At 43.8% G+C, this 27,748-nt stretch overlaps 2 protein-coding genes across 8 annotated transcripts; one reads left to right on the top strand and one right to left on the bottom strand.

Moving 5' to 3' along the window:
• Positions 1-498: 498 nt before the first annotated feature.
• On the top strand, positions 499-24,264 carry SLC37A4 (solute carrier family 37 member 4). 7 transcript variants are annotated; one of them, XM_073320670.1, is made up of 11 exons: positions 882-1,295; positions 2,120-2,228; positions 5,493-6,003; positions 7,992-8,224; positions 10,155-10,398; positions 11,889-12,047; positions 12,840-12,925; positions 16,871-16,984; positions 18,315-18,380; positions 19,564-19,702; positions 21,157-24,264. In XM_073320670.1, exons 3-11 carry the CDS (start codon positions 5,856-5,858, stop codon positions 21,321-21,323), a joined length of 1,356 nt encoding a protein of 451 aa, XP_073176771.1. In that variant the 5' UTR covers positions 882-1,295; positions 2,120-2,228; positions 5,493-5,855; the 3' UTR covers positions 21,324-24,264. The 7 variants fall into 7 exon arrangements, with proteins under 7 accessions (XP_073176772.1, XP_073176776.1, XP_073176775.1 ...); XM_073320671.1 differs by lacking the exons at positions 882-1,295; positions 2,120-2,228 and adding an exon at positions 499-678; XM_073320668.1 differs by lacking the exon at positions 2,120-2,228.
• Positions 23,104-27,708, bottom strand: TRAPPC4 (trafficking protein particle complex subunit 4). The gene is made up of 5 exons (XM_073320678.1): positions 27,483-27,708; positions 26,771-26,945; positions 26,420-26,523; positions 24,382-24,508; positions 23,104-23,598 (listed from the first exon to the last, which is right to left on the bottom strand). Exons 1-5 carry the CDS (start codon positions 27,655-27,657, stop codon positions 23,520-23,522), a joined length of 660 nt encoding a protein of 219 aa, XP_073176779.1. The 5' UTR covers positions 27,658-27,708; the 3' UTR covers positions 23,104-23,519.
• Positions 27,709-27,748: the final 40 nt, after the last annotated feature.

The raw sequence follows: 27,748 nt of genomic DNA, 5'->3' as shown, positions 1-27,748 counted from the left end.
AAACCAGTGCTTGGTCCTGTTTGTTGTTCAGGTTTGCCATAGAATTCCAGTGTGAGCTTGAGCATGTTATTTACTCTGTGCTTCAGTTTACCATCTGTTAAATGGGGATAATGCTTCCTTACCCCACGTGGTATTGAGGATAAATTAATCTGGGTGAAGCCCTGGGCTACTCCTGTGATGGGGCCTACATAAATACAGGTGTATACAGGCCTTGATACAAAGATCAATTCCTGTTGCAGGAGTGTAAAAATGTATAGTCAGCTGATGCCTATCCCCACTCCCCAAATATTCCACACTTTCCCTCATCCTATTACTTGCAAATTAGAATCTTTGAGTGTTAAGTTTGTTATTCCTGCAGCAATTTTCTTCCTGAGATAACCCTGGTTCATTTTCACAGAGCTTGCTTTTCTCCTTGAGTAGGAAAATGCACTCTTCGCCAAGATTACCAAATACTTGTCTGCGTCAGAAGGGCAGTGACAGAAAGAGTAGGGGATGAGGGTAGCAGTAGACCCAGCCCTACGTCTAAGGTGACCAGACAGCCGCCCTGAGAAATCGGGACGGGGGTAACAGGCACCTAGCTAAGACAAAGCCCCAACTATTGGGGCTGTCCCTATAAAATCGGGACATCGGGTCACCGTACCTCCATCAATGGTGGAAAGAAGCTGCTTCAAAAGTCAGGTTTGTACATGGTTCTTCGGCCCGCGCTCGCTTCCCCTCCATGCGCTGGTCGCTGCATGGTCCCTTACTGCAGAAAGGCCAGCGCCCTGCCCGGGGCCGAGGCGCAACGCTCTCGGCCGGACCCCTCGTCCTCCCCCGGCTTCTCCACCCAGGGCAGGGATCAGCCCTTCGCGGCGGCGCGGAACTCCAGGGGCGGGACGGGTCTTCGCGCAAAGCGTGTTCCAGAGCGCGCCCTGACCCGACAAACTGCAGCGGGCGGGCCCGGGCCCGGCTGCCGCGCTGGGGCCTCCCTCTTCCTTCCCCGGCGCGGGGCGGGTCCCTGCGGCTGCGCTCCGGGGACAGCGGCCCTGTGAGGATCCTGCAGAGGGACTGGCGGGAAGAGGCAGCGGCTACGCGCCGCGGGCCTGAAGCGGCCCCAGGCGCTGTGCCGCATACCCGCCCCCGGCGGCGATTCGACGAATGGGGAGGTGTGGGCGTCCCCTGGAGCCCTATTGCCGGTTATGATTGGCAGAACCGGTGACGTACAGGGTTCCTGCCCAATAGAAGACAGCGGTGTGTGGCTGGCGGGACGAGGTGGGACTTCCGGGCGGAAGCGGCCAAGCGAAGGGGTCTAAGAGGTACTGTGTGGGGGTTCAGGCCCCGAGCTCTTCCTCGTGCTTCTCACCCCAGGGGCTCTGCCAGGCAGCCCTTGGCTGTAATGTGTTGACTCCCCCTGCTGGGGTGCTGCGCTCCCGACAACAGACACGTTCTCCGATCGGCCCCCCTGGACTCCCAGTCATGTACCCCCCCCGACAAGCCCCCAGCCTTGTGGCCTCCCGCAGACATTTACACTGACTGGCCCCCTTCAGGCTCATAACCTCCATGTGCTCCCCAGCCATATAAACACCTGTCCCCCATGGGTCCCCCAGCCACATAACCTCACTCCAGACAGACCCCCGTGGACACCACAGCCATGTAATCCCCCTTCCCACAGACACACACCAAGGCCCCCTCCCTTCAGGCACACAGCCCCTCCCTCCCCCCGCCATGTAACCCCTTCCCTCATGGACCTCTCAACCGCGTAATCCCTCCACAGTCCCCCAGCCATCATACCGCCCCATGGACGTCCTACCCATGTAACCCACAGTACAGACACATACCGACCAACTCCCTCAGACATATAACCCCACACCTACCCACCCCTCAGACATACACAGACTGCCTTCCTGGGGCTGGCATGTAAGCCCCTGCCCCTACAAGTCCCCCTCCCCAATTAAAGCCGGTAGCCCTTGGCCCATGTTGCCCTTCTCCTGAGCTCAGCAGGAGTGTTATTGCTTTCTGACATTTTGATTGGTATCCATTTCCTGGGTGAGCTTTCACCTCAAGGATGAGCAGCTGAAGAGACTTCTATATTTAGTTCATGCCCCCTTCCAACCCCAGTCCCTTATCTGTATCGGTGCAGCTCCAGTTACAGTGGTTCAAGCTGCCCTGACCCCACCATTCATCTACTCCTCCTTTGGACTCTAAGCTAACTCAGTGCTTGCTCTGAACCTCACACTTTCCATACTCAGGTAGGGAAATGCTCGTGTTACCATCGATAAGAGTAATGTCTCTGTTAGAGTAAATTCCTGGTGTCAGGAACTTGTGTCTTTTTAAAGTGCCTGGTACACTTTCTGATGTTGTATATGTAATGATATCAGACTTGGGCATCATAACATGTTGTATCCCGTCTTAGTTAAACAGGATGTCTTAATGTTTTAAATACTATGGATGGATTGTTAAAAGGATTGGGTGAGTTAATGAACCATTATAGGGATCCCCTTCTTCAAGGAAACATTTGTTCACAAGAGCGGTCTGGAAGGAACCTCCCCCAATCCTCATTCCTATTTGTATGGCATTGAAGGGGTCATTGGGTGTGTTGTGGGGTTGCTCAACTTCTTTGGAAGCATCAGGTTTGGCTGCTGCTGGAGGCGAGATAGTGGAGATGAAAGAGGAAGACTTTTAGACTTTTTAGGGTATGGACTGTTTCTTTCTGAAGTGCCTAGCATGATGAGGCCCTGGTCATAGTTAGGCCTCTAGGTGCTATTGTAATACAAATAGTAACATGGGCTGATAGCCTTAGCTGTTGATATGATTCATTTTACATTGTATCAGTGTGGTAGCTTTGAGTACTGCTCATTTTTTGTGAATCAAACCATATCACAAAAAGAAAAGGAGTACTTGTGGCACCTTAGAGACTAACCAATTTATTAGATTTGTGCAGGAAATAGCCCAACTTGATTGTCATGCACATTGTGTAAAGAGTTGTCACTTTGGATGGGCTATCACCAGCAGGAGAGTGAATTTGTGTGGGGGGGTGGAGGGTGAGAAAACCTGGATTTGTGCTGGAAATGGCCCACCTGATGATCACTTTAGATAAGCTATTATCAGCAGGACAGTGAGGTGGGAGGAGGTATTGTTTCATATTCTCTGTGTATATATAAAGTCTGCTGCAGTTTCCACGATATGCATCTGATGAAGTGAGCTGTAGCTCACGAAAGCTTATGCTCTAATAAATTGGTTAGTCTCTAAGGTGCCACAAGTACTCCTTTTCTTTTTGCGAATACAGACTAACACGGCTGTTACTCTGAAACCATATCACATGCACCATGTAGCCCTACATATTTTTTGCTGATGGCTGTTACATACTTAATAATGCCTAGAAACCACAATGATAGGAAAAATGCGTAGCTAGAGAGAATTGAGTGGCTCTTCTTTTCCGTGTGTGGGCTGATTTTGAAGCAGGCACGGTTGTCAAGCTGTAATTATAGATGTAATGAAATCCAGTTTTAAATGTCTAATTGAAAAACACAGCAAAGCCCATCAAAAGAGCCAGATGTTTGTAAAACTGTCTGAAAATTTGAGGGAGTCTTCCCTTGCTGGGTTCTTACATTTTGAATCAGGTTTCTAGTTTTAGTTTAAAACCAAGTAAACCCTAATGAGGAAAATATGTGAGAAGTGTTTTTAAATATACGCAAAATGTTCCTCATTCCTCATGTTTGAAGAGGGGACTGCTGCTCCTTACAGACTTTCCATGCTCGCTGGGAGCTTATCTGTGGAAGTGCCAGTCTTCAGACAAGACCAACTTTTTAATCTAATTCAAAGGAGAACAATTTTTTAAAAAATGATTTAAAAGCCTATGTACGTGCACGTGTGTGTGTGTATCTATCTTCTGCACTTTCGCCGTATCCCATTAGTTGGGGTCAGTGGCACTTATTCTTTGTCTCCAAGGGTTTCCGTCAAGTGCATCTTCCAGTCTGACACAGACCTTTGTCACGTCCTCCTTCAGTATCTTGAACCACCTTTTACTGGGTTTTAGCTGTATGCATCTAGAACGTGGTAGCCTTTGCCCATTTTCCACAGCCATCAAGCAAGGTGGTTGCACGTTGCTGCCGGGGATGCTCTAGCACTGTACTGATGTACTCTTGAAGACGAAGACCCACAGAACATATATAATTGGCCCAACTTTTACAAACTGGCTGGCCAGGCCTGACGTTCTTGGTATGAAATCAGACCTTTTCTTCTCCTAGGAGGCCCACCTTTCTCATCTCCACTTGCAGTTAAGAACACTTTTGCCAAGAGAAGGTAAGTCATAGGAGTTCAACAGTCAGAGACAATGCCAACTTTTGAATATAACTCAAAGGAGAACAGTTTTAAAAACCTGATTAAAAGCCGTGTGTGTGTGTGTAAAAAAACAAAATACTCATAATTTGCCTAAAAATAAACACTGGAAACCCCATAAATGAATGAATTGTTGTTTGTTGTTTTTGTTATTATTTTACTATATGTTTGGTACTGACTTGGTGCTCTGTACTGTACAGTACATAAATTGAGATATTGCCCCTTTCAAAGGAATTTATATTCTCAGCACTATGTTTATAAAGTACTTTGAAGATGAGTAACTCCATATGAATGTTAAAAATTATTTTTCATAGTTCATAAGATTTTCTTTCTATGCTGCTGCTCAGGTTTTATCCCCACACTGTCAGGGCATCTTTTCTTTTTGGTTTCTTTTGAAGTATTGATTGCTCTCAAAATGCAGAATGAGCTTGAATGCAGTTTCCTTGTTCAAAAAGAGTGCAATTGCTTATGGGCTGAAGACTTGCAGAAGAACTCCATGCTTGACTACTTTTCATTGTTTTGCACATCCCTTTGCTCTCTGATTTTCTGCATTCATTATTTCTCAAGCCTCATTATGTAGTCGTAGGCAATTAGTGACCCAATTATCCTTCTGTCTCTACTAATGAGTCCTTATTCAAAATTTAATCTTAGTGTAATTCTGTTTACTTCAGTGCTTTTACACCTGGGATAAATGTCCAGTTCTTTGCTTTTTGTCTTGAATCAAGTCTTCTGTCCTGTTGCATCTGTCTCTCTTTTGCACTCCCTTCCCCAAAGTTTTTTCAGTTTCTTTGCTTTTCCAGATACAAGAATATGTTGCTCAGCTCTAGTTGCAGCACTTTCCTGGAGTCTTCCACAGATCTAGCTCTGTAATACTGAACCAGCTAAAAGAGCAGAGAAGGTCACAGCTGTATAATACCTGTGGAGTCACTGAAAAGGAAATCAGAAACTAAATGCAGACTGCCTGTTGAAGCTGTAGGATTTTAATCCACCCTGTCTTTTCCTTGTAGTGAATCTAGTTTAAGATTGTTTCTGGGAAAGGGTTTGATTGTTTTCAGTTTGTCCTGTTTGAGTTCAGAGGTCAGAAGAGAGTTACTGAGCAAGGCTCCTCTAATCTTTCCACTTTGCGTACAGTACAGCTTATCACAAGCTAACTTTACTTTTTTCTTTTTCTGTAGGTTAATGGTTTTGTCCTATATGACAAGTTCCGTAAGTTAATCATTCTCTAGAAAGCAGCTGTAAACAAAACTGAGAAGAAAAGAGAACATCAACAAAGCTGTAGCTCTGCAAAAATATCCCAGGATGTGAATTCTGAAGAGAGTCCAGCTTCCAGTTCAGACACCCTGTTAGTTGCTGTTTTTCTTTTCCTCATTCAAAACTGCTCTTTTGTTCCAACTTTTTGTTCCAACAGCAATTGCTATTTTTTTAAAATCTTTTATTACAGCTATTCACTACAGCTGTGAGCTGAATTTTTTTGAAGCAGGACAAATCCTCCTATCAACAGGATTTTTCTTTCTTGGAGATATTACTTTGATTGTACCATGGTGGATAAGGGTTACAGTTACTACCGAACAGTGATATTCACTGCCATGTTTGTTGGCTACACACTGTACTATTTCAATAGAAAAACATTTTCATTTGTAATGCCCTCAATCATGGAAGAAATAGAATTGGACAAAGATGACTTGGGTAAGAACTTTCTTTGTGATAGAGTTTGTGCATGTTTTCTCTTGGTATATATCTGGTTATGTTGTGTTACCAGAATCTATACATTAAATGTATTTTCTATCCATCTGAAGAAGTGGAGTGAGAAATCACATACTGTAGAATTTTGATTAATTTCTCCCTAAAAACTCCATCTTTAAAATCTAGGGCCAAATCTGTATATCTTTATTCATGCAAATGCCTATAGTGCTACTGACTTCAATAAGACTGTTCAGGTGAGTAAGGCAAGTTGAATTTGGTCTATATGTTGTAGTCAAAAAATTTGAAATGGTAGTACATGCTTTGTGTGCCTGAGTTATGATATCTAAAAAGGACACTGCCCAGTTAAAAATCCATATAATTTTAAAAAGATTTCCTTCCTTGGTTACGCCACTTACATTATTTAAATTAAAGAGAAGTTTTAAAATTAACAGTTGCCATTGGAGCTGTTTCATGTGTTGCATTTTTACTCAGCTTGATCATTCAAACTAATTAATTTCACTTTGTGTGTAGTTAATTTCCCTTTGTAAATCTGAGGCACTAAGAAAATGCTACAGTGTTTGTTTAAAAAACGAACACATACAAACCTTGTTTTTGTAGGAATTTTTACAAATCCAAAGGGAGACTTCTGTTGAGCTTGAATTTTTTTTAGTAGGGTGTTTTCTTTTGGTTTGGGTTTTTTTAAACAGAATCTATATTTTGGCCCTAATTGACATGAAAGTGTCCCCTTTAATTGTTCAGAATGTTCTTTTCAAAAAGTCACTTCTTAATCAACAAGAGTTGCAGAAATAGAAAATGGAAGAGGCCTATGAAGTCATTTTGTCTATTTCTCTGATATTGTAGACTTGATCTCACATGTTGGAAGCTTTTGTTATGTCAAAATAGTCTCAGAACCAAGCAATACCTACAATTCAAAGCAATCTCTCTTTGATTCATTAAGCTGGATGGACTCTTTCAAAAAATGAGTAGTGAAAAAAACACACTAACCCCAGTTACAGCTTAATGAAACAAATGTAGAGCCCTTGTTGAAATATGATCAGGGATGCCATTTGTGTTTGGGGTAAAGAAGACTGTAGCTTGAGAGAGATTTGCTAGGCAAAATGTCTCAAACATGGTCTTGTTTGAAAAATTCAGTTGTTTCCTCTCGTTTTGGTAAACCACTATAAACCTTTAATGCCTAAAAAACCTTTAAATCTGTTCAGTTTGGCACTTTATTGTGTCCTTCATGTGTCAGTGCTGGGCATGGAAAGTAAGATTAAGCTGAGGATCTGTTATGCTGATTATCAGAATTTATTGACCTAAGGTGAATATTTGAGACAAAATGTTAGCAGTGCAGGTTGATCTAAATGGGAGTTCAATTAATAAGCACGCAGTCATACATGGATTAACCCCTGGGGCGGAATAAAACTGTCAGAAGGACAACCAGTGTGGAATAGCTATTCCACGCTAGCTGTTCCGGACTTTTTCCCCATGTAGACAGGTCCTTAGTCCTGTAAACTGGCACATTTGCCTAAAAAGATTGGGAAACACTTTCTTTGGAGATGCCTGTTGGTAGCACTAATGCCTCCTCTTTTATATATCCTTCTTTGTGCTCAATGCTTTATTGTTTACAGACAGCACGGGATGGTTGGGTCTTTAGTTTAGTGAAACTATAAACCTACAGTCTCCACAACTATGGTAGAGTTAAAGAAGTCTCAATGTGCTTTGAAGAGAAAAAAAAATACTGCTTTCCATAGTCTTATGTATATCTCAGTTCAGGTACTAATCATATTAAAGTCTGTATCCTGCTTACAGGAATACTTTTCTGGAAACCAACCAAATAGAACGCTCTTGTCATTCTAATAGCTAGTGGAACTGATTTGTGCCTGAATGACAACTCCTTTGAATGTGCTCCAGTAGGAACCTGGCTGAATTAACCATCTTATTACAAAATGTGTTACTAGAGTATGCCTTTGGTTTCTAACTTATTGCAGGTCTCATCACTAGCAGCCAGTCTGCAGCCTATGCTATCAGTAAATTTATCAGTGGAGTCCTCTCTGATCAAATGAGTGCCCGCTGGCTCTTCTCATCTGGCCTTCTACTGGTGGGCGTAGTCAATGTTGTCTTTTCTTGGAGCTCTACAGTTACAGTCTTTTCAGGACTGTGGTTCCTGAATGGGCTGGCTCAAGGATTGGGGTGGCCACCGTGTGGGAAGGTACTGCGCAAAGTAAGTATACTTTGAAAAACTTTTTTTTTTCTTTCTGGCAGGGGTGCAGTCCCAGATTTGAACACCAAGAGTAGTGCTTAATTAGTGCCAGAGCTAGGCTTGGCAGTTCATATCCCCAGCACTTCTGAGCTTGTTGCGTCAGTTATGAAAGTAAAATATTGCTTGAACCCTGGCATCTCTTTCATTACAAATTAAGCGCTGAGCAGGAGACACTGAATAGAGCATGATACAGGAATGATTGCTTTGTGTGAAGTTCGTAGCAACACTTGTCCTAACTTCTTCCAGAATAGGTACTGTATGGAGAACACTGCAGGGGTCCTTGTGCTGGGACCATAGGTGAATTCACAGTTGTTCCAACTCCTAGCAGGAAGTGAAGTATCGGTATGGCTCCAGGCGTGCTGTCTGTGGGAGAACACTCCTAGCTGTTCTATCCCCTGCCCTTCTTGGAATAAGAGTCTCATATGCCTCCTGCTGCTTAGTTAAGCCAAGAATACTCAAGTTGGAGAGTTATTTACTCCATTCGTTTGTTTTAAGCACGAAGCTTTGGTTGTTGATTATAGTTTAATTTGTTAAATTTCCCTAGCCGCAGAATTTGTAATCATGAAAAACCCCAGTTGCTGGATTCCAGCCCCTGAGTTGTGAAGACAGAGGCACCATAGCCTCTTTGCTCTAGTAGTTGTCCACTGCAGAGAGAAGGAATGATAAGTAAAGTTTGGTTTGACCTGGCGGTGGGCTCATGAGTTATAAATCACAAGCCAGATCATGTTGCATTTCAGGATATTTTGGGAGAATGATAGGTACCCCTTCTGCCCCTGAGAAAAAAAATCCAGTCTGCCTATACAGAATATCAAGTGACATATAGAATACTGTGAGCAGGGCCCCTGCTGAATGGTGTGTTTGTTTAGACAGCCACAAAAGGATAATTTAGCAGTGTGAAGAAATAAAGCTTGATGTTATGAAGCTAAGGGCTGGTAACTGTGGTTCCCTGTAGAAATGTTCAAATGACTTAGCCTAAGGCAGGGACAAAGAAGGCACTGCCATGGAGAAGGTCACGCCCTTCCTGCCATACTAACATTAGTAGGAACCTCCCTCTAAACCAATAGTCCTATTTCTGTCTCTGTGCAAGACTAGTCCTGGCAATGGGATATGTAAAAATGAGGAGGACAGGTGCATGTGAGAGATGGAGGACTGAACAACTAATCACCTGGATACAAGGCTTCTCTCTCTCTCTCTCCATGAAGCCTTCTTGCTTCCTCTGCTCTATACTGTGGGCAATGAATGGAGCCGGGAGGAAAATGCCTTTCACATAGGGCTGTTTCTACTCAGAGGGGAAAGATCACTGAAAATGAAGACAAAATACCAAGTAACACTTCCAGAAGATTGTCAACAAAGTATTTGAATTAGATGGGACCTGCTCCTACTCCCTTTGGCATTAATGGAAGTTGTACCATTGACTCCATTAGAAGTAGGACTGAGTCACAGCAATCATTCTGTCAGCAAGGGCCCAATTTGTGCTGAGCTCCCACAACATCCACTGCAGTAAGGATCAGGGTCCTAAAGTTACAAGCTGAAATGCTTTGTTTATCCCCTTACTTGGTACAAAGCAGGCAGACCTTTGATGACAGCATCATAAATCAGTTAGAGAACTTCCTGTACCTCCATTTCCTCCTCTGTAAATGGGAATAATATTGACCTACTTCACAAGGTAGGGGTCTGTGAGGCGTACATCATTAATGTTTGCAAAAAGCTCTGAGTTTCTTGGATGGAAGGGGATAGAAGAGTAAAATATTTTTCTATCTAGTTTTATAAACCTCTGTCTGCTAGGATCTGATCTGGCCACCAAGGGACTTAATTACAGGTTTTTGGAGCTGAGTCTAATTCCCACTCCATGGCACTTTGCTCACACTCTCTTTCTTTCCCTGTTGCACAGTGGTTTGAGCCTTCCCAGTTTGGAACATGGTGGGCAATTCTCTCCACCAGCATGAATCTGGCTGGTGGCTTCGGCCCTATTGTTGCTGCTCTGATGGCTCTGAGCTACGACTGGCGCACAACTCTGTCCGTCTCCGGCTTCATCTGCATGGTTGCCTCCTTTGTTTGTCTTGTCCTGATTAAAAATGAGCCCTCAGACGTTGGGCTACCAAACATTGGACCAGGAACCATGAAAGGGAAAAAAGGTGAGCATTAGACTCCTCATCTTACAATTAAGGCATGCAGGCAGCAGGAGGAGCAAGAGGAGATGGGACATGTTCTACCAAAATTTGATAGTCTGAGTGTCCCTCCAGTTCCTTGGTGCTGGAACAAGCCCTTCCCATTTCCTGAACTTGGTGCTTATCAGCATTTAACTCCAGATCTGCTTGCAGTCGTATGCTGTGAGAACACCTGAGGTATCCTGGTTAAGGAATATGTTTTGTGTGTCATGTGTGTCTCGCAGTGTGAAAGTATTGGTGCCCTCGATTGTGCAAAGGACAGTCATCTAATGGAGTCTCGTAGGGCAGGGAAAGATCCTAACCCGCTTTCACATCTACTCCCAGCTATGCCACTGACTCTGTGGGACCCTCAACAAGTTGCTTCAGCTCTATGTGCCATAGTCTCCCCATCTATAAAATGTTTATGTTAATATTCTTCTATTTCCCTTGGGGTCTTAAATTATTTATGTCATGATCTGAGATCCTCCATGCCAGAGAGGGGCAAAGTAGAGCCTTGTGCAGGACTATTTTTAATCTTGCTCCCAACCACTCCTGCTATTATGGCAGCAGGTCCTGTGGGATCCATGGGATCCCAATCCCGCTGCAGGGCTCCACTAATCCCGCGCAGGGCTCCACTGTAAAGCATTATTATTTGTTTCTTACTGAGCAGCAGAGAGAAGAGCTGCCTTTGGCATGTCTCCAATAAACAGAGAATTCTGCCTCCTGTTTTGTTGAACCCTAGTTTGAGTGGACTCTGCTCAACATTTGGTGTCCTGAACTAGGACATCTAGTTAATAAATGTTGGGTCATGTCCAATGAATTGAACCTTCTCTTGAGAGCAAAAGGGCTGGAGGGTTGTTGTGACACAGGGACTGTCACTGGATTTAAAAGCCTACAAAAACCGTATTTAAAGTAGTGACTTCTGTATCACCCTGTAAATCTTTTGCTGCTGGAATTGGCATTTGATAATTGTCATGGGAACATAATTGCTACCACAACGTATTTTTGGGATATGAGTGTTAGCAGACATAACTGTCGGGTTCATGTAAGAACTGAGCAGCTAGCTTAAATGCAATGTCCTTTGTGGGATGTACACAGCTTCTTTCATGGACTAGTGAAGAGGACTAGAAACAAAATCTGGAAGAGCAGACAGTATGTTCTCCAACATCTTCTGTCGGAAGTGTTCACTGGGAACCATAAGAGAGCAGAGTTATGGGGAGTAAAATGTAGCTTATTGATGTCTGCTTTTTAATTAAGTGGGATAAATACCATGGACAGGTTTCTTTGTACACAGCAAATGGGTGGTAGCAATGGCCGATCATTGCTAGTTCTACATTTAGAAAAGCCTTACTGTTACAAGGCTGCTCCCACTGCACACAGAATCTGCTCACAGATCATCCTACCCCCCAGCTGGGTTGATTGTGTCCTATTGCTGTGTCCAAGCGGTGTAATGGTGTTTCTACTAATTCTCCTTTCAGGCTCATCCAGAGATGACAGCACCCTGGCAGAGCTGCTACTCTCGCCCTACCTGTGGGTACTCTCAACTGGCTACCTGGTTGTCTTCGGAGTGAAGACATGCTGTACAGATTGGGGTCAGCTCTTCCTGATTCAGGAGAGAGGACAGTCTGCTCTTGTGGGTAAGACACAACAGACTCATTTTAAAGCTTAAGGCTGAGATTTTCAAAGGTGCCTTAAGGAGCAAGGTGTCCAGTTCCCATTTTAATGGGATCTGAGTGCCTTTGAAAATACCAGTCCAGATTATTTGGGTTACTGAGTGGCACAGGGGAATGATCAAGAAATACATGCACTTCCTCATTAGGTCACAAGTTTAAATTCAGCCCAGGCTTGTAGTAACCAATAGTGCTCATCGGTGGCTATTTGATGGCATATATGAAATGAGTTTGTGTATCTGACCGGTTCCTAATGACCAGGTGTCCATGGCCAAGAAACCCCAGTACAAAGGGCACAAATTGGCTCCTTTGTAGAGACTCCAGGGACTGACTAAGTCATGGTGATTGAACAGTCTTCTTACCTCACCCCAACGGATCCTCATAGATCAATGTGGGGGCACACTGGAAGGGAGACAATGTGTGGGAGAAGTCTGCCATGCTGCTGCCTGGTTTGCACCTGCTCTGTGGACAGAGAATTTCAGTCTCCTGGGCTGTTGGGGTGGCACTACCCACCAGCTCTTAATTCAAACACTATTTAACTAAAAACAACAAACAATATCAGATGCTCTGAGAAGAACTGGGGAAACTGAGAGACAACGCAAAGTGTAAGCATTTTAGGGCTAGTTACTCCATTCTCCCTGATACTGCCTTTATATTGAACTGATCCTTGTGCACAAACATAAACTGTTAATAAGAAATTGTTTTGGTGTTTCCTCCCTGGACCTGATTGCCTAACCACCCCCTTATCCTATGTTCTAGGCAGTTCTTACATGAGTGCCTTAGAAATCGGGGGCCTGGTAGGAAGCATTGCAGCTGGGTACCTTTCTGACAGAGCAGTAGCACGGGTAAGCAGCCTGGAACGTTGTCCACTCCATTATTCTCAGTAGGAAAGCTGGTAGATCTCAGTGCAATAACTGGAATGTCTGGTAACTCTGAACTTGGAAGTACCAGGGGTGAGAGAACTGCAAAGGTGAGAGGTTGTTGTGCTGAGGATGTAAAATGCAACCTTCCTGGGTTGCCAAGGGATGCTGATGCAGATTCACTGACACTTTAAAATTAGTTTATTTTTTCTTTCTAAACACTTCAGAAGATACAAAATCTTTTCTTTCTAACAGCTGGGATTTTTCAACAGACTGATGGAAGTTAAGTGCCTATCTCATTTAGGCTTCTTTGAAAATCCCATTTCACATGCTTTGTGCCCAGTAGTGGGGGTAGGGAGTATGGGCCCACCCCATACCAGAGGTGATCATTCTCAAAATTACTTTCTGTTCCCTGCCTCCCCCAAACTTCTGATGTTTCTCTAAAACCATATCTGATCTGCTGTGGTTTTGCAAAATCCAAACCAGGGTCTGCCCCATACAAAGAGTTGGGGTAGGTGGACATAGGTCCAGTCCATTAAAATGTTTGATAATTTCCAGATCAACTAGTCAACAAGCATATGGAAACTTGGCCTGATGGGTGTCATCAGAGGCCTAGGACTGCTATGCTGGAGTCCTGTACTAGTGAAGGTAATCTGGGATTTACTGCTGTCAGTAGTGGCACCATCTAGCATTCACTTGGTGTAGGGGAGGCATAACATATATTGTGTTGTGGCAAAGCTCCTGCTGGGGCCCTTTTCTAAATAATGGAAATAATAAACATTACCTTAAAGCAGAGCAGGACAAAAATGGGTCTAAACTGTGAAAGTCACTAGCTGAGACTTTCCAGTGTCACCTTGGTCTTGTGTGATTAGTAGACACTTCTGCAAAGAGATAAAGCTACTTATGAGAAATACATTAATTCACATGATAATACAGAGACCAATATACACTAATCTAGAGCTCATTGGTTTCATTCACAGAGTTTTGTACAACCCCACTTCCCCAGTTCACTTCTTTTGGGTATGCACGTCTTCACTTTTGCTCTCAGATTCTCATTCAAACAAACCCCAGAACACAAAGTGAAACCTCACCTGAAATTGTTAGAACAAACAAGCAGTTTCCACCCAAAATAGTAGTTCACCTGACTCAAAACTCAGCTAGGGTAGTCAAAGGCTTGCAGGTCTGGATTGAGTTTTTTAATTAAATTGAAAACCAGGTGAATTTTGCCTGGTTTTGTTACAAGTTTATCACAGCCCTATAATTAAATCATGCCTCTGGTGTCCATAAGAGAGAAGCTTTGAGGAGATTTATATAGGTCACTCAAGACAAATTAGATTATATCATCTTGTAATGTTACCATTTTATTCCTGGGGGAATTCAATTCATCTGTCTCGCATAATTTTTAATTTTCCCGCCTAAAGAACATTTTGCCCAAAGAGGTGCTGCAGTTCCACCTTTTGCCCATCAGAGGCCGCTGTGGCGCCAGAAGAGCCTGCTGCGTTCTAGCGCCACAAAAGCCCCTGATGGGCAAAAGGCAAAACTGCAGCACTTCTGAGGTCAAATGTATTTTACGCAGGAAAATACAAAAGTCTATGCCCAGTGCGGTTGAATTCCCCCAGGAGTACAGATCATCACAACATGCTGCCCGCGGAGCCAGGTTAGGACAGAGTGGGGCACACAGGGCTGCTGTGGGGTCACAGTCAGTTTCAGAATGGCTAGTGGTGGGGACAGGTGGCGCATGGGCTCAAGAGCTAGTGGGGTGCCAGCGTTGAGCCTGGGGATGGGGGAGTGGAGCTGTAGAGACCATGGGGATGGGGGACAGGGCAGATGTGCCTGACTGAATGGGAGAGGCTTGGGGTCAGCCGGGGTCTGCATGGGGGAGGCTTCCCAACACCCTAACAATCCCATCCCCCCACCCATCCTCAACACCCTCCAGGTTCACTCCCAGGCTCCTTCCCTCTCCCTCAGCTCTTCTGTTACCCCTGACTCCGCCAAGCCTTTGCACTGCTTCTGACAGATGCAGGAAATACAGTTGTGTACTGTAATTTAAAAGAATTACACAAAGTTCTGTACTAATATGCCTAGTAAGGAATCTGTCAAAAAAAATTATCAGAATCTTTTTTTGCTCTGTATTGTTACAGACATACTTGCTGACAGATGTTTTGAAATAAATTCCAAAATAATTGTAACTGGCATGATTATATTGTGTTATTTTGACAAATAAAATATGCAGAATTTTCAAATATTGTGTGCAGAATTTTTAACTTTTTGGTACAGAATTTAAAAAAAAAAATGGAGCAGAATTCCCCCAGGAGAACTATTTGCAGCATTGGACTGCAAAACACAAGGCCATAAAAGCTTATTAATTATACAGATAGCAAGTATCCACAGGTTGTAAAGCAGTAAAAACGGGGTTATGTGATTCATTGTGTGGATTCAGGGATGGGAGGTAAAATTACAGGTTGTTATAAATCCTGTATATTTACAGCCACATTCCCTGACCTCCACCCATGTACAGAAAAGTCAAGATGAGAGAAATTCACTCCAGTTCTGTAACGATGGGCACTACCTGTGTCGCCCATCAAGTTTCCAAGGGAGATCTCCAGCTGATGAGATTACAGATATGGTTGATAGAGTAACTGGGTGGTATAATATACCTAGACTTCTGAAGGCAGTTGACTTTGTGCTTCACAATATTCTGATTTAAAAATAAACTTAGAACTATCCAAAATTAATGTAGCCAATATTAAATGGATTAAAAACTGGTGACCTGATAAATTGTACATGGGGAATCATCATGCAATGAGGTTGCTTCCCACAGATTCTATTCTTGGCCGAGTTTTATTGAATTTCTATCAAAGATCTGAAAGAATATATAAAATCATAGCTGGAAAAAATGTGCAGATGACACCAAGAATTGGTGGAGTGGCAAATAATGATAAATACAGGCTAGATTGCTTGATGATGTGGGCTCATTTGAAAAACATGCTAAATGTAGGGTCACATAACAAAGAATGTAGGTTACCCAAGATGGGGGACCATATCCTGGAAAACGGTGATGACACTGAAAAAAAATTTGTGGTCATGGTAGATAACCAACTGAACATGAGCTCCCACCTTACTGCTGTAACTAAGAGGCTAATGTGTAATCCTTGGATGTGTAAGCAGGGAAATCACAAGTAAAAGTTAGGGAGTGGTTACTTTACCTCTGAATGTGGCATTAGTGTGACCATTACCATTATAACTGGGAATTGGTCCTGCTTCGAGCAGGGGGTTGGACTAGATGACCTTCAGGGGTCCCTTCCAACCCTGATATTCTATGATTCTGTGATTCATTACTGGATTACTTTGTCCATTTCTGGTGTCCACACTTCAAAAAGGGTGTTGAAAAATTGGAAAGGATTTAGAAAAGTGCTACAAGAATTATTAGAGATCTGGAAAACATGCCTTAGTGAGAAATTTAAGAAGCTCAATCTATTTAGTTTATCCAAAAGAATGTTAAGAGGTGGCTTGATCATGGTCTACAAGTACTGTTACCTAAGTTGGGGAGATTTCTGATAGAAGAAGGCTCTTTTAATCTAACAGAAAAAAGCATAATGAAATAGAGTGGTTGGGAGCTGAAGCTAGACAAATCAACTAAAAGTAAGGTCAGAGAGGATAATTAACCACTGGTACAGTTGACCTTGGAACATGATGGATTCTACATCATTTGGAGTATTTTGGAAAGACATCAGTCTTGATTTATAGATATACTCTATCTCAAACAGAAGTTATGAGCCTGAAGCAGAAATTACTGGGTGATGTGATGTTATGCAGGTTATCTAGTCCCTTTTGGCCCTAACTTCTGTGAATCAGTTGGCATTAGTAACTCACATTTTCTGTGTGTGTTCTCTCTCTCTCTCTCTCTCTCTGTTCCAATATGTATTACAGGTGGGTCTGTCAAGTTATGGGAATCCTCGGCATGTGCTCCTGCTTTCCATGATGGCGGGAATGTCTGCTTCAATGTACCTTTTCCGGGTCACAGTCACAAGTGACTCTCCTAAGGTAACCCATGCACAAGGAGTTTGTTCTCATGCAGCATGTGGTGTGACAGAAGCATTCATCAGCTTCATTTAGATGGTGGTGAATGTTCTTGCACTCAGGCACTGACTAGCACAGGTTACAGGACGGGATTCCTGTGTTGTGGCATTGGAAGTTCTGCATAAAAATTGTAGAAGTTTGATGCCATGTTATTTTTTTATTTGAGTACTTACAGTATGCTCAGTGCTGCTCAAATAAAGGAAGAACCAAACCCACCTGAAGGAGTTCTATCTATCAGCAAAGCGTGCTTAAACTCTAATAATTACTTCTGGGACTCTGTTGAAACCTGTAGCTCTTCCTCTGACTTCATAATCCTTTTTGTAAATGACTGTACAAAATTCCAGGGCATCCTCTTTGACAGATTTATAAAATGGATTGTAGTATAGCTTTCTGGAGCCCTGTTTCAGAACCACCATGTCTGGTCTGGAAGTTAGGGGTTTTATCTGCAGCTGAGAAATTTTAAAGCAGCATTGACAGCCTGAAATCTAGTCAGTTTCACTAACTAGACTAAAAATAGCTTCAGGGTCCTAGGCTTGCCCCAGAGTCCTTACCCAATTTGGGCGATTTTATTTTCACAATTAGTTTTTTTTTCCCTTCTCCCTTCTGCTGTGTGAAACTCCCACAGATGAGGAGAGACTGCTTCCAGTGCAGAGTCAAACTGATTATATATAGTGCTGCCAAATGTCCAAAGTAAACAAACTGAAATAGAGAAAATGTCTCCTCTGCTCTCTTTCAGTTATCTGATGTGTTTTGTGTAATAGTGTAACAAGGCGGCAGGGATAAGGGCTCTTCTGCTGAGCCACCCTGTTGACAGGAATTAGAACCTTGCAAAAAACTGCTGAGTACGTACTGCTGCTTGTTAGCTCCAATAGGTTATAAGGGAGGTGGAACCAGCTGTCAGGAGAAAGGGAATTGGGGTCTGAGACAGAGCTGTCTCTGCAGGGAAACTATAGGAACAGTCATGACAGGGAGAAAGTTTAGTTTGAGGTTTATGTTATGGTGGTGGTTCAACTTCCAATAAAGTCAAACCCCAAAGAGGTGATAAGTTTGAACTCTGACTCTGCAGGGCGGTGTGGGAACTCCACCTGTTTCGGTAGCTAAAGCGTTATCGGGCAGAAGAGTGTTTAAGCTGATGGTATCCCTTTTAATGGTGAGGATTTTGTTAGCAGCAAGTTTGGCAGTTCTCTGCACTAACTCCTGATATTTGTGTGTTCTGTCTCTCTTTCCCTGGTGGTTGCCAAACAAATGGAATTTCACTTCTACCCTTTTTAATGTTTCCTCACTTCTTCCTCAGGAAAACGACTTCTGGATTGTAGCCTTGCATCCTCTCGCTGCCCTCACAGGCTTAACAGAACAGGAGGTTTCTGCCTTGTCTTTCTCTCTCCCCTTCTGCCTGTTTCTACTTTTACTGACTCTTTCCTACTCTGAAAGGTTGGTTAGTTCAACAGGATTTATAACCAGGGCATTATGAAGAGTGCTGTAAGTTTTCTGAAAGAAGCTTCATAATTTCATATTACTAAACTAACAATCTAATAAAACCAGTACTAAAACACTGATAGGTTCTGGGGATGTTTACTCTTTAGATGAGATAATCAGTCTGGAGAACTATTAATAGAAGTCTTATGGCTAAGGCACAGGACTTGGGATTCCAGACCTGGCTTCTATTCCTGCCTCTGCCATTTACTTCCTGTTTGACTTTAGGCAAGTCACTTCCCGTCCTCCTTTTTGCCTCAGTTTCCCAAACAGTAAGATGGAGATAACACTTTATGCCCAATAGGGATGTTGACGCTTAATTCATTAATAGTTATACAGCATTTTGCAATCCCCAGATGGAAAGCGTTAAGATGGGCAAAGAATTATAAACCCTTTATGGGCCTGAGATTGGTGCCATTGTTCACATACTTTTCAATATCAATTTTTGTTAGCATAAATTCCAACCTTGGAGTCCATGTTCAGGCAGACTACCTTGTAATATAACATTGCAGGATTTTCAGCTGACAAAATAATGGGAATGCCTCAAAACAGGTATAAATGCATTGACCAACATATGTCTGAAACTATAATGCCCTTTAACCAAGACTCTTCAGAATGATTTTTTAAAAGATTACTATGCAGTAAACACCTTCTCTGTGTCATTTCACTGTAACCTAAAGCTCATTAAATAGAACTTTAAGAAAACACAGCAACTACGTCTTCCTATTTAGGGAGTTTCATATTGAGACCTGGCTATGTGACAGTTCAGATGGTTATTCAGAACCATAGAGAAAAACAAAGTTCTTGCTTGGAAGCGGATAATGTGCTGGCCAATGCAGTCAGGGATGCATTCGATTATAAACCATCTTAAAAACATGTGGCAGAGCAGACTCTGTTTCACATGGTTAGACTTTTTATATCCACTGGCCAGGGAAGCAGTGTCAGCCGGAACAACATTTAGTTTGAAATATATTGTAGACAGGGCCTTACACACTTAGCCAATGTCTAACCAATAGCAGGGGTCAAATTTAGGGATCCTATTTCTGATTACTCTTTGCTTGTGTTGATAGCTGTGGATACTGATTCTAGGAGCCATCTTTGGGTTTTCTTCTTATGGACCAATTGCATTGTTTGGAGTGATAGCAAATGAGAGCGCACCTTCCAACCTGTGTGGCACCTCCCATGCTATTGTTGCACTAATGGCCAATGGTGAGTGATACACCCTCCCCCTCACACAAACCTCAGAACCTTTATTCTGTAGCCGCAAGAAGCCCCAGTTCCTGATGATCTTAGTCTGGCAAGATGAGATTTCAAATTGGTTCTACAAAAAGAAAAGGAGGACTTGTGGCACCTTAGAGACTAACAAATTCATTTATGATTAATTGCTACTTAGTGATATGAAAGGTTGTGTCTCAAGCAGCACAGCTGAGAGAATGGGAAGCGAATGGCTGTGCAACTGAATCTGTTTATTCAACAAATTAAGTGGGTCTCTGAAAACCTAAGACTCTCACTGAGGAACTTCCCTAATCTCATGCTTGATTCTCAAAATGTTTCATTCTGCAGCCCACCATGTAGGGCTCTGTGGGCCACGTTGAAGACTGCAGTCCATACAAAACCTTTGGAGAGTTCAGATATCCATATTCTTAACGGTTTGGATTTGGAGATGGATAAGATGGACAAATGTGAAGTGCATCTTTTGTGTTGGGCCTTCTGGGACCCTGGTCCTCATACGTCACCTTTAAAGACTTCTTTTAAAAAGTCCTTGACACTGAAACCTGGGCCTTTACCAGTCCAGTGAAGATTTAAAGATAAAAGTCCAGAGTGCAGAGGGTTAACTTATTAGGGAAACAGTCCATGCACATTGATATTCCCTTTAAGATCTTTCTTGTCTTAAAAAACCCCCCAAACAAACAAAAGAAACCCCAAAGTCAGTAATCCAGGAGTTACCACCAACATTCTGAGATCTGGACCAGGCCTGAATCCCTATAACATCTGGGTCACAATGAGAGAAGGTCCAGTTGAAGTTTGGATCCAGACTTCCCCAAAACACAGCAGTGTTTAACTCTGCAGTTTTGGATCAAACGTATTTCTGGTCACAAGTGAAAACGCTGCACTGTTTAGTTGTCTGTCCCTCTTATTCATATATATACAAATTTTGGTAAGTTTTGCCTGAGCAGAAAGTCTGTAGCAGGTAAGGGCTCATGTGTCTATCAGCTGCTTGCGCCATGACAAGCTATGACTTGTTCCTTGCTTTCATAATAAACATTTGTAAATAAAGATAATTGCAACCACAACATTTGTATCTTCTCTGATAGCTGAAGATGAATAATTTGCTCCCCTGAGTTTTCTGGCAGTGCAAATCTCCAGTTTGGAGGAAAGCGTGGCCATAGCCCATTCACTGAGGAACCCTGAAGGAGTGACCCCAAGAAAAGAGTTTGGAGCTACTGAGTGACTAGCTCGGTTTCCCCAGGCAGGGCAGAATTGCTCTCTACTGCATGTCACAGTGCTTTGTCCACTGTTTAAAATATCTCAAGCTATCTGGCTTGAAGCATTTTTATAAATGCAGGGACCAGCACAAAGAACAGTGTCAGTAGGAGAAACTGTAAAGTTCTGCTGCTATTAGGGACTCTAACTCTGCTCTCTTCTCCCCATTATCCTTGCAGTTGGTGGTTTCCTGGCTGGATTGCCTTTCAGTACTATAGCCAAGCACTACAGTTGGGCCACAGCCTTCTGGGTAGCTGAAATAACATGTGTCATCAGCACCATAGCCTTTTTCTTATTACGGAACATCCGCACCAAGATGGGTCGGGTACCCAAGAAGATTGACTAAAGATGAGCAGCAAAGGTACTAAGGATGCTCCAGATGCTATCTAAGGATGGCAAGTGACTACTCGCTGGCCTGGTACTGAGTTTCCTATCAATGCAGCCTAGATCAGAATATTTATCAAAACTTCATTTTATTTTAATCATATTCCTGTTTAGAAAGGCACAAGATCTTCAGTAGCTGTTACGTTTTAATGCCTACAGAATTTTTGGTCACTGTTATAGTTTACATCTCATGACCTCACTTTACCTCTTACTTAAAGTACTGTTAGTGAACTGAGCAGAGACTTTGCAGTCTTGCTTGCTAAACTAGAAGTACTGCAGAAGACCCGTATCTCGTACCTGCCTAGCCTTCTTGCTGCTGGCCTCAGATGTAGTGTTGCTCTCAATTCACCCTCATTGCTTACAGAAATATTAGAGTTAGCCAGCACTGAGCCTACTTTCATTTACCTCCCTTGCTGTTGTCGGTGCAGCTGTGACCCAGCTTACTCTGTCATGAGCTACCTTCTGTGTCTCCCTCCCCAGAAGCAGCAACCACTTTCTTATTACTAAAGAAAAACGCTGGTCGCCCAGCTATTGTCAGAGACTGAACAGTTACTGGTCCACATATTACTACAGATCCCTGCCATTGCAGCAAAACAGCTCCCTTTTCAGTAACAGCAAATGAGTAAAGTTCTTGGAACTCCATTCAAGAGATGGAAGCACTGTACAACAGTTACTTTTTGCTGTTAAATTAGTCACCATGGCTAGCCTCAGAGTATTAGTGAATTGCAAAACAGATGGTTAACACTGAATAGAATAGTATTTCCTGGAGTACCAAGGAAATTGGTTCAAGAGTGTAAGCAGTAACAGCATTAGACACATACACACCTTGTATAGCTCCTCTCTTTCTGCATTATCTAGAAAAGTCTTTAAGAGATTTTTATCATTAGGTTGTAATGATTATTTCTGTAAGTAACATAATCAAAGATATTGTCAGGTGAAAGCATAAATTTCTAATGTCTCCAGTTCCAGTGAACTCAACCAGCTACAGCATTTTTAGGTTAAACTACAACATAGGGTCTGCTTACTATTACGAATGCTTGTTAGCAGGAGCATTGCCCCTTGGTAGTATGTTAGTATGTCATATGTTAAGACTTTTCTTATCAGAATTCTTGTTTGTGTTCTCTGCAGAGTTTTAGTTATTTAGAATGCCTGTAGGTAAGCAAGAAGCTCCGTGGCCACCACCGCAAAGCTACCTTGACATAACAGATTGCTCTGCCAGTCCTAACGAAATGGCTAACTATCGTACAGAAGTAAACTACCTTTGATACTTAAGCATGAGTATTAAGAAATACTGTTTACCAACTGTGAAATAAAAATGTAGCACTGCACTGGCAGCATGAGACTTCTTGTGCAAAGGGACCAAGAAAAAAGGGGAAGCTCTTGCCCAGAGGCCAGTCCTAGATACAGGACATTCCTCTTTCTACAGTGAGCAGCCTTAGTCAGAAGCAGTCATTTTATGTTGCCCTTCCTGCTGCTATTCCTCAGAACTTATTTTTTCAGTTTATTCCTTATTCATTTCACCCACCTCCCCTGCTTGAAATCCATTATTCCCGTTTACACCGAGGTAAGCTGAAGTGTTGCCTTCCAAGGGGGTTCTGGGCACAGTAAAGGACATCTCAAGCTAGAATGGTTTCAGATGGTAAAACAGAACACCAGAGTGATAATAACCAGGGTGCATTTTTACCCTAGTTCAGACTAGCTCTAGCAGAAGCAAATGTATCTAGTCCAAGAAATAATCTATCCACACTTTAAGGGAATGTTTATTACTTGTACATCCAAAGTAACCGTTTGTCTGAGCCATAAATTAAAGCTGCAGAGAAAAACTAATATATATATATATATACACACACTTAAGAGTGAAAAAGGGGAGTATAACTGAGGTTTTACCATCATGCTGTGTCTTATCTTCCTCTGTGTTACAGTGACAGCATTAGAGCTGCAATCATAGCTTCAGCCACATATGCCCATTCTTAGCTATAATAATATTCACTGTTAGGCAAAGGTGGATTCCACACCCATGGAATAAAGCAGCATTTCTGGAGATGACAAAAGCAATTTGGGACCTCATGACCTCCTCTCTCGCTGCTGTAGCCAGAGACAGGATTCTGGAAAAGCTATCTCGTGAGGAGAGAGGCTCACTATTGACACTGGAAAAGTCCTATGATCCTGGTCCAAATGGTCCAGCTTTTTCTGCTACCTCCAAAGCAAGTTTCAAGTTCTGATCGAACAGCTCACACCTGAAATATTCACAGAAATACAGGCATGAGGATCAGAAGAGGGTGACAAAAATCTCCATCTACAACCCAAAACATATTGGTGTTTTTAATCGGAGAACTGTTAGCTCCAAGACAGCCCCAGACCTGCACTAGCTTCTCTTTCATTCCAGACTCTGCTAATGGCAACTTTTTTAATCAAAAGACTGATTAACAAAGCAGCTTGAGTTCAGCTTTCCTATTTGACATGCCAAAACCATTTCAAAAACAAAGCTTAATTGCCACTTTGACAGGGGTTAAAAGTGCAATAGGGGCCCTGCCCAGAGAGAGCATGTCATGTTGTTCAACTGGAACTCCAGAGGAAGTTTCCTCCAGCCTTTTCTAGAGAACAGGATTCAGACTGGTGTCCTTGGAAGACCTTCTCCAAGAACTTGACAGCACTGAACCTCCTTATGGAATTTAGTTTAATCATGCAAAAAGTTAGATTTTTGATTGTGCCTTAAACAAAACTAGTGTATGCGTCTAAGTAGTCAGGTGTACTACCAGAGCTCCCATCAGCAGCCCCGGTCAAAAGAGAACCCAACAATCTTAGGTTTATTTTTAGTGGATGGACTCTGGGAACGGGCGCTAAAAACATGGGGTCTGCTTCCAATTCTGTCATTGACCAAATAAACTCAGACAGTAAAATCACATGTCTTCTCTTCTTCAAAGGGGGTTGTATTAATGGTTGTACGGTGCTCTCAAAGTGGAGAGCTGAGCAAGCGCTCAGTATCTTGTTATTCTACACATCGTCTGCCTACTCCCTACCTGATTGGCATCTCCAGTGAGTAGAAAGGATTTTTCAGAGCAAAGTCAGAATAAATCTCATAGATCTTGCGCAGAAGGGACTCTATCCCAGCTTGCCGTGGATCAGCGAGCACCACAAATTTGATCCCTGGAGCCATAATGAAAGAAGCATTAGCATTGACTACATGCAAGCTGCAAAGGTAATAATACTGTGAAATACATTCCCAAATATAATTGAAAAGGCCTCATTTACAGGAAGGACGGGAGAGCAGCTGACACTATCTGAAGAATATTTAAAACTTGCCTTGTTTTGTTTAAGATATATAGAGAAAGATTAATGATTGAGTAGTGTATTTTAGCAAGCTAACATTCAGGATGTGATTTTACTTTCAGGTGCACAGAGCATATTTTGTAACATTGCTAACGTGGCTATACACTTGAGCACCTCTAGGGGAATCCTACATTTCAAGCACAGGCTGGGTTTTATTTGCAATTCCTCAGCTAGATTCCAGACTTTTAAAGACATGTTGGCCAACTGAGGCAAGACAAGACGAGCTAGTTTCCCTTTCTGTAAAGGGGATAATTCCTGGGTGGTGAGTAAGAAGTTGAGGGTTAATTCATATTTGTGAGGTACTTTGTCAGTTTCTCTGCATAGAGGCCCATCAGTTCTTTGTAAATCCTTTTGTATACTTCTGGTGCTCTCTAACTGGATATTGAAATAATCATCTTTTGCCTTTTCTAGTGCCTTTCATCTTAAAATGGCAATCTAATTCAGAGAAATACCATATGAATAAAGATCAAGCACAAAAGCAGTACTTTTGCAGCAATATACAAGTCTAATAAATATTCCCAAGGGCATTCTGTGCCAAAAAAATTAAAAATTCTGTGCACAATATTTTGAAATTAATAAATAATGAAATAAATGCAGAGGCTCCAGCGTGGCAGTGAGGAGCACCCTGCAGCCTCCCCACCCTGGGGACATGGACTCAGTGGTGAGGCTGCACCCGACGCTAACACAGCACAAAGCCTGGGCCTGCCCCAGAAATACCCTAGAGCCCTGCCCCCCTGTGCCAGGCACATAAAGTGTGGGGCAGGCAGGCTCAAACAGCCAGGATCCAAATGTGGAGGGACTCACTGCAGGGGGATCCAAGTGTGGGATGAGAGGATTCTGTGTGGGTCAATCTGGGTGCAGACAGCCCAGTGGGAGGTCTAGGTGTGGGGGGATCTGGATGCACAGAGGCTCATTGGAGCGGGGGGAGGGATTTCCCAGATGTAGGGGCAATGGGACTCTGCAGGGGCTTCCAGGTGAATATGGTTGGGGCTCAGTGGAGGGGTCTGGGGTTTGGAGGGAGTCTGGAGGCAGCTAATTGGGGATCACTGGCATGGGGATTGGATGTGAGGGCTTAGGGTGGTGCAGGGGGGTGGGGCTTGTCAGGGTAGGGGGTCTGAGTTCAGGGAACTCAGTGCGGGGTGGTCTGGGTGCAGGGGGCTCCAGATTCAGGGGCTAATGTTCAATGGGGTGTGGTTTGGATATGGAGGACTAGGGGGGTTCTCAGTGTATGGGGCAAGGCTTGGTGGGGGTGTCTAGCTATGGGAGGTCCAGATGCACAGGGGTTGGTTGGATGGGGGAGCAGCTTCCTGTACAGTGACCCCTCTCCCCTCAGCTGAGGAGTTATGGGGGCAGGAAGCAGGGGAGGATGCTGAGCATCCTGCAGCTGGGGGAGATTTCTGGGCGTAGGTCTGACAGCCCCAGCCACTCCTTGCAGGGGAAGAGGAAGTCCTGTCTTCTCCAGCCCAGCCAGGACTAGCAGCTGATCCCGGCTCAGGGTAGGAGCCACTGGCTGGGGTGTCCCCAGCCCAGTGGTGATTTCCTCTCTGCTGGCTGTCCGGAAGTCATTTTTCTTCAGGGAAGCAAAGAAATCTGCAGGTGGCATTAATTCTGCGCATCCACAGAATCCCTGCAGCAGTAAATAAAGCAGTTTGTACTTGTCTTTTCAGAGTGAGGGAGAAACAGCCCCAAAACTGAACTAACAGGGATAACATGAGCAGTAAGTCTTACCTGTTAGGGTCTGAAAACAGTGTAGTTTAAATGTGTCTGTTTCTAACATCTCAATACCGGAACTCCCCAGCTCAGGAGACAACTGGGACCCAATTGCAAACAACCTTCACAAACAAAGGGAAATTACTTAAGTCTAACACAAAAGATTCCTCTTCAAGTTACTAGAGATATGATAGTGTATATCCACCCTCCATTTGTCTTTGTGAAGTGTATCTTCTTCGGGGCAAGGAATGTGTCTTCCTCTGGGTTTGGCCAGTGCCTCACAGATGGTGGGCATTACTACACTAATTATCATCATTAGTGCCATGGTAGCCAGGGCACAGAGAGCTAGACTTTCCAGTGCAAACTCACGAGTGGAACATGGAGGCCAGCATGAGCTTCTCATTGGAGGAGAGGCGAGGCCGGCCAAAACGGATGGACACGGGATAGTTGGTAGGATTGCCAAGGTACTCCAGTACCTCCTTCCCGTCAGCAGTGTATTTCCCATTCACATCAATGCCATTGATGGAAAGCACAGCATGTCCAACTGAAAGAAGCAAAGGGAAAAGTCAGAGCTGAGGCCCATTTGCTTTCAAATGAGCGTTGGAACTAGGAACTCCAATAGCTGACCTGACCACTGGCCTCCCTAGACGTGTCTTTAGGAGGAATTTATGGTTTAGCACAGCCACTGTTAAAGCGTAAATGCTCTGATGACACTACTGCCCGCCCAGCAAGCACAGCCACGGTGCCCCAGTATCTCCCAGGAGCACAAGCACTACGACGCCTCTCCAAAAAGAGGACAGGAGGACTTGTGGCGCCTTACAGACTAATACATTTATTTGAGCCTAAGCTTTCGTGGCCAGTACCAGCGCCCCAGCCCCCTGACAGGCATCGTCCTCCCCCTCCGGCACCCCAATCCCTCCAGTGCCCCCATCAGGCGGTACCAGCCCCACAACCGCCCCAGGGGGCGCTACTAGGCCCCTAACGGCCGTAGCAGCCCTCCAGCGGGCGGTACCGGTTCCACAGGCCTCGCTGGATCCCCAGTGTTTCCCAGCCTCCCTGGCGCCTCCAGTCGGACGCCCACCGCGGATGCTGTCCCGCTGCCCGAACGCCACCACCACGCGCTCGTCGTGCAGCTTAAGCACCAGGTCCAACGGGAAGCTGAAAGTTTTCTCAGTCTCGGAGCGCGGCGCGTAGTGATCCAGCTGGTAGATGAGGCCTCCGGCCTTGTTCACAACGTACACGCTGAAGATGGCCATGTCGGCTCCCGTCAGCTTAGGGCACTTTGGGAGATGTAGTTCTACGAGCGGCGATACGTGCCAGCGCAGTGCATTGTGGGAAAGAGAATTG

This window comes from Lepidochelys kempii, chromosome 22 (assembly GCF_965140265.1).
Source record: "Lepidochelys kempii isolate rLepKem1 chromosome 22, rLepKem1.hap2, whole genome shotgun sequence".
Taxonomy (NCBI): Eukaryota; Metazoa; Chordata; order Testudines; family Cheloniidae; genus Lepidochelys; species Lepidochelys kempii.
Note: the sequence above shows the minus strand (reverse complement) of the source record. Positions and strands in the feature narration are given on the sequence as shown.

Excerpts from the sequence above, each read along its gene's own strand:
- TRAPPC4 (XM_073320678.1), bottom strand. The coding sequence starts at position 27,657 with ATGGCCATCTTCAGCGTGTACGTTGTGAACAAGGCCGGAGGCCTCATC. Across the intron at positions 26,946-27,482 it reads GCAGCGGGACAGCATCCGCG|TTGGACATGCTGTGCTTTCC; the intron begins GTGGGCGTCCGA and ends TGCTTCTTTCAG. Across the intron at positions 24,509-26,419 it reads CTGTTTTCAGACCCTAACAG|GGATCAAATTTGTGGTGCTC; the intron begins GTAAGACTTACT and ends TTATGGCTCCAG.
- SLC37A4 (XM_073320671.1), top strand. The coding sequence starts at position 5,856 with ATGGTGGATAAGGGTTACAGTTACTACCGAACAGTGATATTCACTGCC. Across the intron at positions 10,399-11,888 it reads AACCATGAAAGGGAAAAAAG|GCTCATCCAGAGATGACAGC; the intron begins GTGAGCATTAGA and ends TTCTCCTTTCAG. Across the intron at positions 12,926-16,870 it reads CTGACAGAGCAGTAGCACGG|GTGGGTCTGTCAAGTTATGG; the intron begins GTAAGCAGCCTG and ends TATGTATTACAG.